The 15,620-nt window shown below is 55.4% G+C and overlaps 1 protein-coding gene across 7 annotated transcripts in view; it reads left to right on the forward strand.

Annotated features, from left to right (window-relative positions):
* The first annotated feature begins 1,271 nt into the window (after positions 1-1,271).
* Positions 1,272-15,620, forward strand: part of NIN (ninein) — a 52,988-nt gene continuing 38,639 nt past the window's right edge. For 2 of the 7 annotated variants that reach the window (XR_011903750.1, XM_072338263.1), the window contains exons 1-4: positions 1,272-1,371; positions 5,266-5,469; positions 8,826-8,907; positions 15,169-15,338. Coding sequence is in view for 5 of the 7 variants with exons in the window: in XM_072338263.1 (XP_072194364.1) it covers positions 5,287-5,469; positions 8,826-8,907; positions 15,169-15,338 (435 nt within the window). In the remaining 2 variants the exon portion in view is untranslated. Of the gene's footprint in view, positions 1,372-1,730; positions 1,849-3,748; positions 3,823-5,265; positions 5,470-8,825; positions 8,908-15,168; positions 15,339-15,620 lie in introns of those variants that run through there. The other 5 variants (XM_072338262.1, XM_072338265.1, XM_072338266.1 and 2 more) reach the window with 4 other exon arrangements.

Below are 15,620 nucleotides of genomic sequence, written 5' to 3' on the forward strand. Positions count from 1 at the left end.
GCTGCCCATCCATGCTGCACGCATGCAGCCATGCAGAGGCTTTGTTTGGTGGTGGCAGTGATTTTGGGGCAGCGCCGTGGATTAGCACGGCATGGGGGGGGGGGGGGGGGAGGGATAAAGGTCCTGGCACTCGTCGGGCTCCAACAAAACAAAGCAGCAGATGGTTCCAGCTCCGCATAATGCGCAGTGAAATAAAAGGGTTTGAACCGGGGATGAAACAGCAAATGGGGAAAGGGAGGGAGAAAGGAAAGGATAAAAAAGAAATAAAGAGAAAAAGCCCTCAGTGAGTGTCAGAGCAGAAGAAAGCTGAGGAGAAAAATGGCAAATGGTACAAAACAGGCCCCAGAGCCCACCCCCAGCACAAAGCCCTCGCACTGACAGCTGTCCCACACAGCCCTTGTCCCCACTGCTGTCAGCTTTAGCCTCACTCGGGGCCATGGGGCCGTGACCCCAGCAGGCAGCACGCGCTGGGGACTGCAGGGACAGGAGGTGGTGACACTGCACGGGGACCAGGGCTGCTACTGCAGCAGGTTTTGTCCTCATGGCAGCCAGTGAGGCCCTTGGCCATCCCACAGGATTCTGTGGGTTTGAAGCTCTTCTTTTCTAAATGTATTGAAACCAACTTCAGATTCATCTCCAAAGAGGGCTCCGAGGATTCCCTAAGAGTTTATGCAGGGAGAAGCGAACAGCATCTTGCAGTGTGAGCTCAGCCCCATATGAGCCAGCAGAGAACCCACAGGCTGGCTGTTGAGGTGGGCTCAGCTCCAATGAGGGCTGCAGAGGTTTAATAGGGCGCTGCGTTTTTGGGGTGCCCATAGGTGCTGTGTCACCACTGAGGGACCCACAGCACAGGGACACATAGGGAACAGTCAGCCCTGGGTGGCAGGGAGCCGACGTGCCCCTGGGCTGCAGATATTGGGGTGACGTGGCTGGCACCAGCTGGTGTGGCACCGGTGCTTGGGACGAGGGGACGCTGTGCCCTGGCGAGGTGATGCCACCTCGGCGACAGAGGGGACTCCACGGGGGACTTGAGCTGGGCTGCAAGCCAGCAGGGCCCAACGTGATGCCACCTCGGGGCGAAAGACAGGGGGGCACGGGAACCCCAGGTCGGGACAAGACACCGCTGTGATGCTACCCACGGGGGCACGGCGAGGATCCCGCGTGGGGACACGGACCGCCGCAGCCGCTCGGGACCGACCCTCCCCCGGCCCACAAAGAGCCGCCGTCCGCCCGCCCCCCCGGGGCCGCCCCCGCGCCGCTGCCCAATAAACGCGGCCGCATTTGAACGGGGCGCCGCCTCCGGTAGCCACGCTCCGTTCGGCGCAGCTCCGTTCCGCTGCGCTCCGCCTGCAGACACCGGCACGGCGCCGGGTGAGTCCGGGGGGCACCGGGGGTAGGTGGGGTGGGGGGCAGAGCTCCCCACCGGAGCCGCTCGCATCGTTCCGGGCGGGCTGAAGGACGTTGCGAGCTGCCGATGGGGGGCTGGGATGGTGGGTAGGGATGGTGCCATCGCTCCGCTTGTGGTTGGTGAAGTCCCCAGACGGCAGCTGGTGGGTGAGCGCGGGGTGGGGGTGAGACCCGAAAGCGGAGCCCCGTGGGGTCAGCCGGAGCGAGGAGCCGGGAGTAAGGCTCTGCTTGGTTTCATTTTAGCGTGCGTTGCTTTGGGATGGTGCCTCGGTGTTGGAGCATCTTCCGTATGTCTGCCGGGGGGTGCCGGTGTGTGGCGCCGTGATTCAGCACCCAGCCGTGTCCTCGGGGCTCCGTCCCCGCTGCTCTGCACCGCTCGGGGGCACCGGCCGGGTGTTGGTCCCCATGTCCTCATCGGTCCTTTCCAATGGGGGATGTTCTGTGAGTCTGTAATTACTCGAGTTTGGATTTTGGGTGGCCCCGTGTGGAGCCAGGAATTGACCCCCATGTCCTTACAGAGCCCTTCCAACTCGGGCTGTTCTGTCATTGTAGGATTACGGGGGTTGGATTTTGGGTGGCCCTGTGTGCTGCCGGGACTCGGGACCCCGCGACCCTTATGAGTTCCATCCTACTCCAGCTATTCCACAACTCCATTGGCTGTATGGTCTCAGTGCCCAACGCTCTGGGTTTCATCCCAACGGGGGTTCCCCAAGTTGTGGGGCACAGCCCCATCGCAGCTCGCAGAACCCCAGCAGATGGGAGCATTGTTTTTCCTTATTGACGCGAGGCCCCTTATTGAAAGGGCCCATTACAATGCAAATCCCGAGGTGCCGTGAATATTCAAACCTCCGTGCTGCTTTGAAGCTCTTTACATACATTTATAGTGCTTTATTTGTCATCCCTTCCCTGCTAATCTGCAGGCTGGTTAACAGCATCCCCTCTTTCTGACAGTTCTGGAGGGGCTGGCTGTGTTTTGGGGGGGCACTGAGGGGCTGTGGAAATCATTGTGGTGCTCATTGGGGTGCAGGAAATGCCAGCTGTAGGGTTGGCTTTGGGGCCGCCCTTGGAGAGGTGGGTGTGCTGTGCTTGTGGACTGATGGTTGGGTGCTGTGTTGTCCTTCTGGCTGCTCTTGTTGTTGCTGGCTTTTCTTTCAACCAAGGGGATGGCTGGTGGTTAAGCTCAGAAATAGCCCCCAAAAGAGGCAAAACGGGGGTCTGTGGTGTGAGCAGGGAATGGTGTCAGCTCAGCCCCAGCTGTGCTGTGTGTGAGATGGTTTGTTAGGGAAAGGAGATGATGATAAGCTCAGTGAGACAGCTGACCTTCCAGAAGGGCTCCAGGGTCTCACTTCAGTGGCACCTTGGAACAAAATGCTGTGCCAATGCCTGGGTCCCAGCCTCGCTCAGCACAAGGTGACATTGGCCGTGTCCTGCAGCGGCTGATGTTCTGGCCATGGCCATGTGATGGAGCTCCAGCGAGTGGCCGTGCTCTGCTGGATGCCAGGGCTTGGTTGGGTCTCAGCAGTGACTTGGTTTGGGTGCACAGAAATGCCATCAGCAACGCAGCCTGAGGGGAGGGCTGCAGGCAGAGCATCAGTGGAGCAGCACTGGGAGAGGCTCCTTGCTTCCACTCCTTGCTTTGATAAGCAGGTGCTGTGCCAGCTGCCATCCATGGGTTGGCTATGTGCGGCTTCAAGGCTAAAGCCTGGGGATTGGGATTGGCTTGAGGTTCTAAATCACCTCATCAGCCTGTATTGTTGGGGTTCAACTGAGCTGGGAATGGCATTGTCAGCCTCTGTGCTGTGCTCCTTGAAGGGGGTGGGTGCGAAGGGAGGAGAGAAATGCTGGGGAATTCCTTATCTCACCATCCCAAGTGCTTTGCTGCCAAAGGCTTGCCATAGGAATGGTAGAAATAACACTGATAACAATAAAGTGCAGCTCTCCTAAAGCTGCCCACTCTACCGAAGTTTGTCATTTTGGAGGATTTAACGAACCCAAACAAAGCAACCCCATTAGAGCTGAGCCCCTCTCAGAGGGGGTGGGGGATGGGGCAGCCCAGCCCAGCTGCTGCCCCCTCCCCAATCCCAGCACCTCAGCTGCTGCCCCATCTGGAGCTGAGACGAAAGGCTGCAGGCTCTCAGCCGGGCTTTGTGCTCCGGTTCCCCTCCGTGCCCCCGCGCAGCAGCTGGGGCTCAGCTGACCCCATTATCCCCACGGCAGTGGGATGGCTGTGGCAGTGGGATGGCTGTGCCGGTGCCTCCCAGCCCGGCGGTAGGAGGAAGGCGTGGGGTTGGGTTGGATCCTTCTCCCTGAAGCAGTGCTGAATAATTCAGGCATCTTGGGTCACCTTGCACGGCGGCTGCCTAAGATGGAGGTTGTGTGGGATGCGAGCGGGGCCGCGGCGGTGAATGCCTGCAGGTAGGAGGGAGGGGGATGTCCTGTGCCTTAGTCCTTCCTTTGTTTGTTTGTAGGCTGGGAAACCTTCAGTCCCCCCTTGGCTGCGTGGGGATGTCCATGTCTGTCTGTGTTTATAACCCGGCATGCTCTGGCTGTCTCTCCATGCTGTGCTGCTCTGTGGCATTGTGGCTTCATTCCTGGATTTATAGGCTTCCATCCCTCCTCCCTCAGCATCCCTGGGCTCACCAGGGTCAGTTTAGTAGTGGGGGGCTGCACTGGGAGGTGGCACTTAGCTCTGTGTGCTGTCCAGCTGGGGGAACTGGATTTCGGGGTGTGGATGTAAAGGCAGGGATGGTCTGTGGGAGCAGGAGGTGACTGAGCCCAAAGGTTCAAGGCTCAGAAGGGCCTGGGATGATCCTGGGGCTGGAGGCACTGCAGGTGTGCTGTGAGCATTGGGGCTGCCATGCAGGCTGTGGTGCTGGTGCCCAGCGTATACTGAGCCCTGCATGCAGGTGGGAAACAGGATTGCTGGCTGAGAAGTAAGGAACCAGTTTGCTGCCTTCCCTCTGCTCGCAGGCATTTGGGGTTTCAGGTGCTGACTCCTCCTCTGCACCCCAGGTTGGATGCAGATACACTGTGGCTGTGCATCATGGACAGAGCTGCTGTGTCTGTCCTGTGGGTTTCCTGATTCCTGGGATCCCTGGAGGCCCCTGTGTGGGAAGGAATGGGGCTGCATCTCAGGTACAGCCCTGTAATGTGCTCCTGGGCTGCTGCTGTGACCCTGTGTTGTGTTACAGCATCGGTTCTGCTGCTGACCTCCTGAGCCAGGAGGGAAACCCTGCAGCCAGAATCAAAGGGTGCCAGCCAAGTCCTCGGTTTGGACAGGAAATTTCTCTCCCCGCTCCCCCTCCCAAAACAGCTCCCTGGGGTTGGGATGCTCCACATTCCAAATCCCAGCACTGCCACCTCCCAGTGTCCTGTGCTCAGTGCCGAGTGCTCCGGGCAGGGTTTGACCTCGGGTCCCTGCAGCACAGTGTTGTGATATGGGCAGGGCAGTGACCCAGCATGGATGTGTCCCCTGAGCACGTGCCAGTAACAGAAGTGCTGCTTTGGGGTGTATGCTGAGCCCGTGTGCAATGAGATCCATGTGTAGAGGGAAGGTCGTGACTGGATGATGGGAGCGCTGTGGATTTTTGGGGTGCAGGCCCCAGCATAGTGGCCATGTATAACTGCAAGTCACCCAGCAAGGTGCAAAGTCCCCCAGATCATCGCTGTGTTTTTCCCACTGAGCCTTTGCAGTGCGTTGCTCCCGGCTTCACCCAGGAGGCTACTGGGGAGGCTTAATGCAAGCAAACGCAGATGCAAATAGTATGCACCATGGAGCAAAGCTGCCTCCATATCAGCCCTTGGGGTTTTCTTTGTGCTGTGCCGTGGGAATCCTCACCTCTGTATTTTTCCCTGCAGGTGAGTGTGGCAGGCTATGGGATGGATGAAGCTGAGCAGGACCAGTATGAAGCCCGCCTCAAGGAGCTCTTCGACAGCTTTGACAGCACGGGCACAGGGTCACTGGGGCAGGAGGAGCTCACTGACCTGTGCCATGTGCTGCACCTGGAGGAGGTGGCCCCGGCGCTGCAGCAGACCCTGCTCCAGGGCAACCTCCTAGGCAGGGTAAGGCTGGGGTTGTGTGGTTGTGTCACTGTGTGGATGTGGTCCCTGCTGTGAACGTGAGAAGAATGTGTTTCATGGACTTATGGAATGGTTGGGTTGGAAGGGCCCACTTCCTTGGGTCCTTGGAGGGTAATAGGGACCTAAAGCCAGGCCTTGAGCTTCTGATTTCAAAGAACCGCAGGATGGTCGGGTTGGAAGAGACCTTAAAGCCCACTCAGTTCCAACCCACTGCCATGGGAGTGCACGGCACCACGTTCAGAATGTCATCAGACTCCATGGTGGCCACCTGAGCCACCTCTACCCCTATTTCCTGGTGTCCCCAATGCAGCTGTTGGTAGGAAATGGCTCCTTCCTCCTTTGGGGCCGCAACATCCTGCTGGCTCACAAATCCCCCAGCTGCTCTGCGCTTTGCAAATTGACTTTGTGCTGTAGTTGTGTCCTCATAGATGGAAGCATCAGGGTGTCGAGCCTGTGCTGAGAGCACTCCAAGTATGGGGCATGCTCACCCTACCCCTCCTACAAGCCGGCTTCCTGCAAGCTTGGGCTGTTCCTATTTTCTGCTGGGGAGATGTGCACCTGCCCCTGGCCGTGCTGCTTTGTTCCTGGGCTTTATTTCATGGTAGGCTCTGGGGGAGCGTTTTGTCTGCGAAGCGGCGGGGAGTTGGCGTGGCCACGTGCTGCCTTTTGTACTGGGGCTGAATGCTTGGAGCTGGGGGGGGGGGGAAGCATCCTCACATCCCAGCACCAAGGAGGTGCACGTGCTGCTGCTGGCTTTGTGTGAGCTGCTGGGGATTATTGCTGCAGTCCGGTGGGGCCGTGCAAATCCTCACAGCACTGCTGGGCCATCCCCAGTTCCTCTTCTCACGCCATCCTGCAGTGCTTGCAGCAATTCCTGGCATTCCTGGGCACTCTGCCTGTTTGCCCCTTGTGTCGTGTCAGTGAGCAACTAACATGGAGCAGCGCTGCGGGGACAGCCTGGCAGCAGGGATGTGAGCTGTAGAATCGTTCCAGTTGGAAGAGACCTCCATGATCCCCAGTTCTGACCCCAGCCCATCCCCACCATCTCCATAAGTGCCACATCTCCATGTTCCTTGAGTTATGGGGTTGGGGCACCTTGGGTGTCTCCCTGGAGCTGTCCTTGGTGGCTGTCTGTCCTTGGTGGCTGTCCCTTCCCTGCTCAATGTGTCCCTTTCCAAGCCCTGATGCAGGCAAGGGGACGTTGTGCTGACCCCAGCCCTATCCCAGCAGTGCACACACATGCTGTCATTGTCACCCAGCACAGCTGAGATGGGCAGTCCTGCAGCTCCAGCTTCTGGAATACCCCGCGTTCAGCCAAGCGTGTCAAAAAGAGCATTAAACTTTAAATGCCCTCCTGGCGTTTTGCTGCTGCAGACATTCTACCTTTGGCTTGTGCAGGCTTTGGCAGGGCTGGCTCGTGGCTGAGGCTGCTCTGGGAGGGCTTTGTCCAGTGCTGATGTCACTGGTGCTTGCTGCATGTCATTGGAGGAGGGTGGTGCTGGGGGCAGTGGCAGAGCCTCACTTTCTTTAGCATGAGCTATTCTGGAGCTTATGGCTTTGCTGTCCCATGGGTTTCCCTGCCTGCTTTGTGCTTGAGTACAGCACTAATTCTAGCAGCTGCAATTTTCTAGGCCTTTGTATGTCCCTACAGCACTCAAGGTTGGATACATGGCACCAGCAGATGCTGCTTTTGCTGGCTGCTGGGATTTGCTTTGTTCTCCAATGGGTTGAACAGGAAGGGAAATACCCCCCAGCTCTCCTGGTGCATCCATCCTAAAGCCAGGTGCTGCTACCCCAAAGGCATTCAGGCTCTGCAGAGCTGTTGGTGCATCCAAGTGTCACCTCCCTCTGCCCATCAGCAGTGCAGGAACATTGTGTTCAAGGAATACTTGGATGTAGTGCTGAGGGACATGGCCAGTGGGCAGTATTGGGGGTAGGTGGGTGTTGGGTCTAGATGATCTTACAGGTCTTCTCTAACCTTAATGATTTGGTGATTAAGGGTCACCTATGAGTGTGCCTCTTGTCTCGGTGCTGCCCATTTGCATTTGAAATCCAGGAGCACTGAAGGATTCCCAACCCTGGCCTGGAAGCCTAATCTTCCACGAGGCCTTTGGCTGTGGTCACGGTCAAATTGGAGCCATCTGCCCACGTGCAGCTGCAGCCCTGTCCTCGTTCCCTTCCTGACCCCCCTGGTTCAGCTCCACAGCTCATCCCATTTGCACAAGTGACACCAAGTGACTCCTATTAATTTTTCCTTGCTGCTGCCAGGGCCCAGACAGACCCCGTGCCTGACCAAGGGGTGGCTCTGCCTGTTGTCCCCGAGCAGATCTTATTGTGGGGGGGAGAGGAGGAAATGTGTTATTCCAACTCTCATCTTTTATTCATGCCCCTTCAGTCTAAATGTTTTTTTTATTGGGCAAATTCTCCTATCTCTGCACACTGTCCTTGTGAAACATGCTGGCGTTGTGAAATGATTGGCAGCAATTAGTATTCAGGTGAAGGCATCTCTGACCAGGTCCTGAATTAGTCTGGGTGTTCACAGGAAGTGATGGGGATGCGTGGTGGGGTCACTGTCCCTGGGGGTGTCCAGGAGCTGTGGAGGTGTGTTACTGAGGGATGTGGGCATGGTGGGGTGGGCTGGGGATCTCAGAGGTCTTTTCCAATGGTTCTGTGATCCATACTTGTGCTTTGCTGCTCATCCATTCCCCAACAGCATTAAAGTCTGCTCTGGCTACACCTCCAGCAGCACCGTATCCACAGCGCTTGATCTGCCAGCAATAGCATCCTCTATTTCTCTAAACATAAAGCCCCTTGTTGAAGGCTCAAAATTCTCCAAGGGTTTCTCCAGCCCCAACACACAGCCGTAGCAGCCAGCTCTGCCTCACTGTCCCCAGCTGTCCCCAGCCTTCCATCTTGCCCTGACAGCATCACCTGGTGCTGGTGCATGGCTGGGATTGCTCACATTCCCCTGCGTGGCTGCAAAGGATGCTGCAGCTCCTCTGCAACTGAACCACAGAATGGCTTGAGTTGGGGGGGACCTTTAAAGGCCATGAGATCCTGCTCCCCTGCAGTGATCCTTGTGGGTCCCTTCCAACTTGGGATGCTCTCCATGGTCCTCTGGACATGGACAGACTAGGTGACCTTTGCGGTCTTTTCCACTTCAGGATTCTGTGATTATTTCAGCTCTCTGCTTAATGGGAAAAGCCCACAAGTGCATTGAAGTCGTGGCTTTGGGTCATTCTGTGCTAACACTGAATGTTTGTGTTGCTGATGGGTTGTCAGACCGACACTCAATTATCTGCACCCATTGACCTCCTCCTTTTGTTTTTTCCCCACAGGTCCACTTTGATCAGTTCAAGGAAGCACTAATCCTCATCTTGTCCAGAACACTGTCAAATGAAGAGCACTTCCAAGAACCAGGTAAGTGCGTGCTCCAATTACCTAAAATAGCTCTCGGGTAGTTCTCACAGAGGCGCTCGGAAGAGGAACAACTGTTTCAGTGCTGAAATGGACCCATTAGAATGGGTTGGGTTGGAAGGGACCTTCAAGCTCCCCTGGTCCCAAGCTCAGAGATATGTCCTCAACTGGAGCCCACTGTGGCTCTTGTGAAGGTTGTAAGGCAAGAACTCATCGTGCTGATGTGCTGCACAGTGCTGGTTTTGTTTTGAAGTCCATCTTCTTCCTTGTGCCCTGGGTAGCTTGGGTAAATTGCTTCCCATAGGAAGCCAGTGCCAGGTGTCTGTTGTCTATGGTTGGTAGGTGGTTGGACTTGGATGATCTTGGAGGTCTTTTCCAACCTTGGTGATTCAGTGGTTTTGTTTCTAAAATGGTGTTTCTGACTGTTGTGAAGATATTTCTGCCCAAGATGAATCATAGAATCACAGCATGGCCTGGGTTGCAAAGGCCCACAGTGCTCATCCATTCCAACCCCCTGCTGTGTGCAGGTCACCAACCAGCAGCCCAGGCTGCCCAGAGCCACATCCAGCCTGGCCTTGAATGCCTGCAGGGATGGGGCATCCACAGCCTCCTTGGGCAACCTGTTCCAGTGCGTCACCACCCTCTGGGGGAAAAACTTCCTCCTAAGATCCAACCTAAACCTCCCCTGTCTCAGTTTCAAACCATTCCCCCTTGTCCTATCACTGCCCACCCATGTAAACAGCCATTCTCCCTCCTGTTTATACGCTCCTTCAAGTACTGCAAGGCCACAGTGAGGTCTTCCTGCAGCTTTCTATTCTTCAAGCCCTCCTATGAGCTGGTTTGGGGCTGGCTGGAGGAAGCAATGGGCACTGAGTCCCCACCGTTCTTTGTTCTCCTTTGCTTTGTTTTTCCCATGCCTTTAAAATATGGGTATTTTAGACCCCTGGCAGGGGATGAGGTGATAGCTCTGGTGTGCTGGGAAGCAGTGCTGAGCTCCAGAGGCTTGCTGCTGCACCCCTGTATGTAAATCCTAAATCCATAGCACTGCCTGTGGGGTGTGAAAGCCCTGGAGGAGAAAACAGCTTGGGCTGGGGGAGAGAGGGCTCCAGGTTTGCTCTCGTGTCAGCTCTGCACACTGAGCATCCGTAGCACAGCCAGTCAGTAGGATGACAGCTCCCCTCCTGCAGGAGCTGTGGAAAAACAATAATGCAGGACCTGAGAGATGCAGTAGCTGGGGGTTTTATTTTCTTTATTTTCTTTATTTTCCTTTCATTTCTGAAGCTCTCCATGCTTCAGCGGTGATGGGTGCTGACAGCTCTTGCACCAGGCATCCCTTAGTGGGGCCGGAGGGAGCTTTGTTGGGGTCTCGGGGGTGGGGAGAAGGGGGTTGGGTTGGCTGCCATCCCTTCCAGCCCAATGGAGAGGAGCTGGGAGGCAGCCCTGCTGACCAGTGCGAGCCCATTGCCACGCATCTACTAGGCAGTAAGGAGCTCTGGCTTTAAGTATAGACATTAAAAGAAATGGCTTTGTTTGGGGCTGTTAATGCAGAAATGACAAAGGCAGCCCCCAAGAGGAGCCCACCTTGGGGATGCATGTCAGCGTGGTGGTAATCAAAGGGCTCGTGCTTCAGGTAGGGAGCCTGGTGCAGGTGGGCCCTGCAGGCATTTGTTTTTAATGTGATGTGACAGGTTGGTTAATGCTCAAGTCTTTGCTTCTTTTAATTTAGATCAAACCTGAGATTGGGAGAACAAGCTGCTCTGTGCTGTTGGTGTCAAACTGTCAGCGAGCGTGGAATGCCGGTGCTGCAGCCAGCCCCGGGCTGGGGAAAGATTGAGTTAGAGCTCTGCAGTGTGTGATTGAAATGAAAATGCAGCTGGGGAAGGCTGGGCTTGAAGGCTGCTTGCTATGCTGTGAGGAAGTGGCAGCGTTGGTGCTGTGGCTTCACACAGAGAGGTGGCCGTGGGTTGGGGCCATGGTGTGACCTGCAGGCTGAGGCGAGGAGCTGGAATTGCTGTGTGATGCTAAAGCAGCTCCTGCAGAAGAGATCAATGGGTTTCCCCATTTTTGGAGAGGAGGAGCAGGTGGGAGAGGTGCTGGTTTGATTTGGTTTGTTATTATCTTTCCTTGGCAAAGCTCTCTGAAGGGCATGCTGACAAGAGGATGAGACCTGGGGGCTGCAGGCATTGCTGCACCAAGGGCAGAGCTCCCTGCCAGCTGCTGTTCCAGGCTGGATGTGGCTCTGGACAGCCTGGGCTGCTGGTTGGTGACCCTGCATGTAGCAGGGGGTTGGAACTGGGTGATCATTGCAGTCCTTTTCAACCCAGGCCGTTCTATGGTTCTGTGTTTCTGTCCCCCTTGGGGATGCTGGAGATGAGTACCCAGCTGCTTGGAAGTGAAATGGCTTGGAGGGGAAGCGTGGGGTGTGGGAAAAGCAGAATGCTTGGATGGGTCTTCAGTGAGTGACAGCCATGAATGAATCACAGGGAGATGGGTGCAGGGATATGGGCTCTGGGGGGGGATGCTGCTGCTGTGGGATCACCAATGCTCTGTGCATGGGCCAGCTGAGCCCCTGCTGTGCACAGGTCACCCAGGGATAATAGAAGGGATTGAAGGGGGGGAAAAAAAAAGGGAAAAAAATAAATTGTTATTTAAAAAGTCAGATCTGTGTATTAGCAGCCTGGATAGAGAGGGATTACCTGGGTGGGGCGTGGGATTATGGGAGCACCCAGGACAAATTAGAGAGCATCTTGATGTCAGCCTGGTTACGAGGGACACTTGCTCATTCTTCCCATGGAGACAAGAGAATTACCCTCCCAGGAGGGAGCTGGGGTGAATGACTTGCAGGAATCATGTGTGGTATGGAAGGGCTGCTTGTAGGTTTGCAGAGGTCTGCAAGCTGACTCCCATTGGGTATAAAGGCATTGGGATGGAGGTGATTTGGGTACAGGCACCTTGCTTTTGGGGCTGTGTGTCCGTGCTGTTCTCTGCCTCAGTTGCTGAGCCCAAAGCGTGAAGCAGGGACGAGGAGTTGTTCAGACAATACCTGGTATCCCCAGGGATTAGGATTTAGCCAGTCCCATCTGTAATGCGATTTGCTGTCTGCTGTGGCCAGGAGGATTCCTGCCTTCCAAATCTTCAGTGGCAAAGAAATTAATTTTGCCTCTGAACCTCCAGATTTCAGGGCGACTGCCTTCCTCCTCCTCAAAAAGAACCCAACTCTTTTGTGCACAGCTTTGTGGTGCTGCATCCCTGTGCTGTGTGAGGAGGGCAGGAAGAATCCCAGCTCTGGGGGCAGAGCAGGGTGGGAAATGATTTCTCTCATGCAGAAAGGCAGGGAATCAAGTGGAAATCTCCAACCGTGGTGACGTGTAACCCCAGGGAGGGGAGGGTGTTGGGAGGGGAGCAGGGGAATGGATGGGTTCAGTCTGCAGTGCTGAAATGGGGGCTTTGCCTGGGAGATGCAGCGGGGCTGATTTCTTTAGGAGGGTTTTTGGGGCTGTGTCACAGGGCAGGGAGCTCAGGTGCTGGCCTGTGAGCAATCACAGCCTTCAGGGCACTCAGGGAGGGCAGGTAAGAAAACCTCCAGGGTTTAATTAGACGTCAGCTCTGATGTCTGTGTTTTACAGAGCCTGTGGCTTGCTGAGGGCTGTAGGAAGCAGGGAGCGTTTGCCCTTCTTTCTATGCCTTGTTTCCTTTCCTCCCTTCCCAGTGAATCATTGATGTGTGGCTGATAAGGGGAATTCTGAGCATCCCTCACTCATCTGCCCTGTGGGGCACAGGAGCAGCCCCCCTGGGTGTGGGTTTGGAGTTAATAGCTGTGTGCTTCTTTTTGCATCCCTCTCCCATTTCCCTACATAACTTTGGAGCAGGTGCAGATCAAGAAGCCCTTAGCCGTCCTTCCTCATCAGCTTTGAGTGGAGATGGGGAGCTGAGCATGGCTGCTTGTGCTCGGGAAGCATGGGTTGCTTCTGTAAACCAGCATTAAGAGAGGAGCAGCAGCTCTACAAACAGAATTTGATGGTGGCGTGAGCTGCAAGCAGGGATGGGTTAGTGAAGGACACGGCTCGGTGGGCACGGGTGATGGGTTGGAGGTTGGCCTTGATGATCTTAGTGGTCTTTTCCAATGTTAATGATTCTATGAGTGGGGGTGGCAAAGATGGGTTGGTGGTTGGACGTGGTCTCACTATTCTTTTCCAGCCTGACCCATTCTGTGGTTCTATGATTCAGGGATGGGCTGCCCGTGTTGGGTAGGCTCAGGTGCTGGAGAGCTGTGGGGTGTGAGGCAGCTTTGTGCTCCCATCTCAGGCTGTGGATGTCGCCCATCCCTCCTGGAGACGTTCCCAGGCCTTAGAACTCCTCATCGGAGAAGGAAGAACAAGCACAGGGTGCTCAGATCAAAGGGAATGTAGGCAAAGTGGGGAGAGGTAAATCAGCTGCTGGCCTCCGAATGCTTAAAAACCAAAGAAACAACAAAAAGAAACCTTCTCATCTCCATTCTGCTCTTGAAAGGCTTGCAAAGCGACCTGGCATGAAGGGAACCTGGGTTTCCATGCATGTCTGGGTTTTGTAACTCAGTGCAGCCCAGAGATGCGATTTGTCTCAGCATTAGGAAATGCAGAAGAAAATGTAGCAGTAGCTTAATTATCACCTAATTGCTTCTTTTCCCACCCGGTCTTCCTACAGACACATTGCACAGAGTTGCGCCTCCATCTCAGCTGAGGAAATTTATTTATCACAAATAAAACAAAGCCCCCAAAGCCTTTTTATTTCCTACATGGAGGGAACAAACGGGCGCACGGACGGCCACGGCTATTAGCATTTCAGAGCGAGCTGCTGGATGGAGATTGTTCACCATCGGGCAGGCTTTAATAGGAGCGATAAGGTTTGCTTTTGTTCTCAGGCTCTCCCTTCATCAGCCTGCCTCGTTGTGATTCTTCTATCGGCACACTTCATCACGCAACTTTCATGTGCGAGTCCCAGCTGCAGCAAATCTCGTTAGGATGGCCTTGTTCAAACACGGGCGCAGGGTTTGTTCCCTAGAGCTGCAATATGGATGGATGGAGTGCGAGGCTGGGAGGAATCAAAGGCCTCCCGATCCTGTGTATTTTATAATTCATTGCATAGCTCAGTCGCGCAATGTTTTTCCTCTAACAAGCTTGGAGCCTTCTTCCCATATCTGACAGCATATTATCCATGGAGGCATTTAGGAAGGGAGCTTTGGAGACCCGCTGGCTGCACCCCAGTGATGAGCAGCTTCCCTGCTCCTTGTTAGTACAGCACTCCTGCATTTGTTTTGTAGTGGAGCTCTGTGCAAACAGAATTTGCAGCAGCCGCCGCCTTCGGTGTGCTGCAAGTAGCAGGAAACAAAGCTGAGAGGGTCCTGGGGGCGGTAGGGGGGGTTGACAGCAAGGTTAGCAAACAAAGTGTGGTGGAGAGCCTTTTTTCCCTAATTGAATCCCTGGTTAATTTGGTCCTCTGGTTAATTCACCCCCTGCTCCAGCTGTCAAATGACTCGTGCTGGAAATAGCCTCAAAAGTGCTTGTTTATTTGTGGGGCTTTTTTTCCTGTTTTGATCCCTGTCTGCAAGTGCCGGAGGATAATTCAGTCCCTAAAGGCCGGAGGCTGCTGAGGGAAGCTGAGATGGGGAATGTGAGCGGGGCCACGAAGCCCCCTGTAATTAGATGGCAGCTCTGGAGGGTTATTTGGATGCTGCAGCTGGCAGTGTGCACGGGTCGGGACCTGCCCTGTATCAGCTGCTGGTTTTGGGCCCCTCGGGGCATGTTTCCCTCCGTACTTGCTCAGTTTTTTTCCACTCCTGTGGTTGTTTTCACACTTTTAATCCAGTTGTGATTGAAAGGAAAGCAGCGGAGGTCGCCCGGGTGTCCAGGCATTGTGGGTCTCTGGTGCTGCCCAAGTGGGATGCTGTCCCTCATTAAACTTACCCGTTGCTCCTAATGAAGATGAGTGCAAGGAGGACAGGCCTAATTACTGGCCTGATCCGAGGCAGTTGTGGATGGGTTTCCCCAGCACCTTAAGTGGGCAGAGAGTGCTGGGATGCAGAGCAGCCATGGTGACTTATGGAGACACGGCACTGGAGGATGTGGTGGGGTGGAGTGGGCTTGGGGATCTTCCCCAGCCTGAATGATGCTATGAACGGGAGGGTGAGAAAGGCAGAGAGCCCGCTGATCTCTGCAAGAGTGTCTGTCCTGTCAGCAGGAGCAATTCTAACCCGTTACCTGCTCCCTTTGCTCCCCATCGTTGCAGATTGCTCCCCGGAAGCACAGCCCAAATACATCAAAGGCAATAAGCGCTACGGCCGCCGGTCGCTGCCGGAGTTCCAGCAGTCGGTGGAGGACTTTGCTGAGGTGACCGTCCTGGAGCCGCTGGGAGAGGAAGTTCAGCCTCCACACATCACAAGCAGCAGCCGTGAGGAGGTGAGCAGGGCGGCTGCAGGGCACGGTGACACAGTGCTGCCTGTGTACGTGGGCAGCTGTTCAGTGCGGGCTGTGAGCCACGCTCTGTGGTTGATCTAATGTGGGCTGGGGGTGAGCAAGCAGAAGGAGCACGTCCTCATCCATCAGCTCACCTGTGGAAAGCCAACCCTGGCCATGAGCCGCAGCATGGCTGGGTGGGAAGGGACCCCAAACCAACCCACTGCCCCCCACCTCAGCTGCCCAGGACCCACCCATGGCCTGGGGCACCCACAGTTCCATGCG

This window comes from Excalfactoria chinensis, chromosome 5 (assembly GCF_039878825.1).
Source record: "Excalfactoria chinensis isolate bCotChi1 chromosome 5, bCotChi1.hap2, whole genome shotgun sequence".
NCBI lineage: Eukaryota > Metazoa > Chordata > Aves > Galliformes > Phasianidae > Excalfactoria > Excalfactoria chinensis.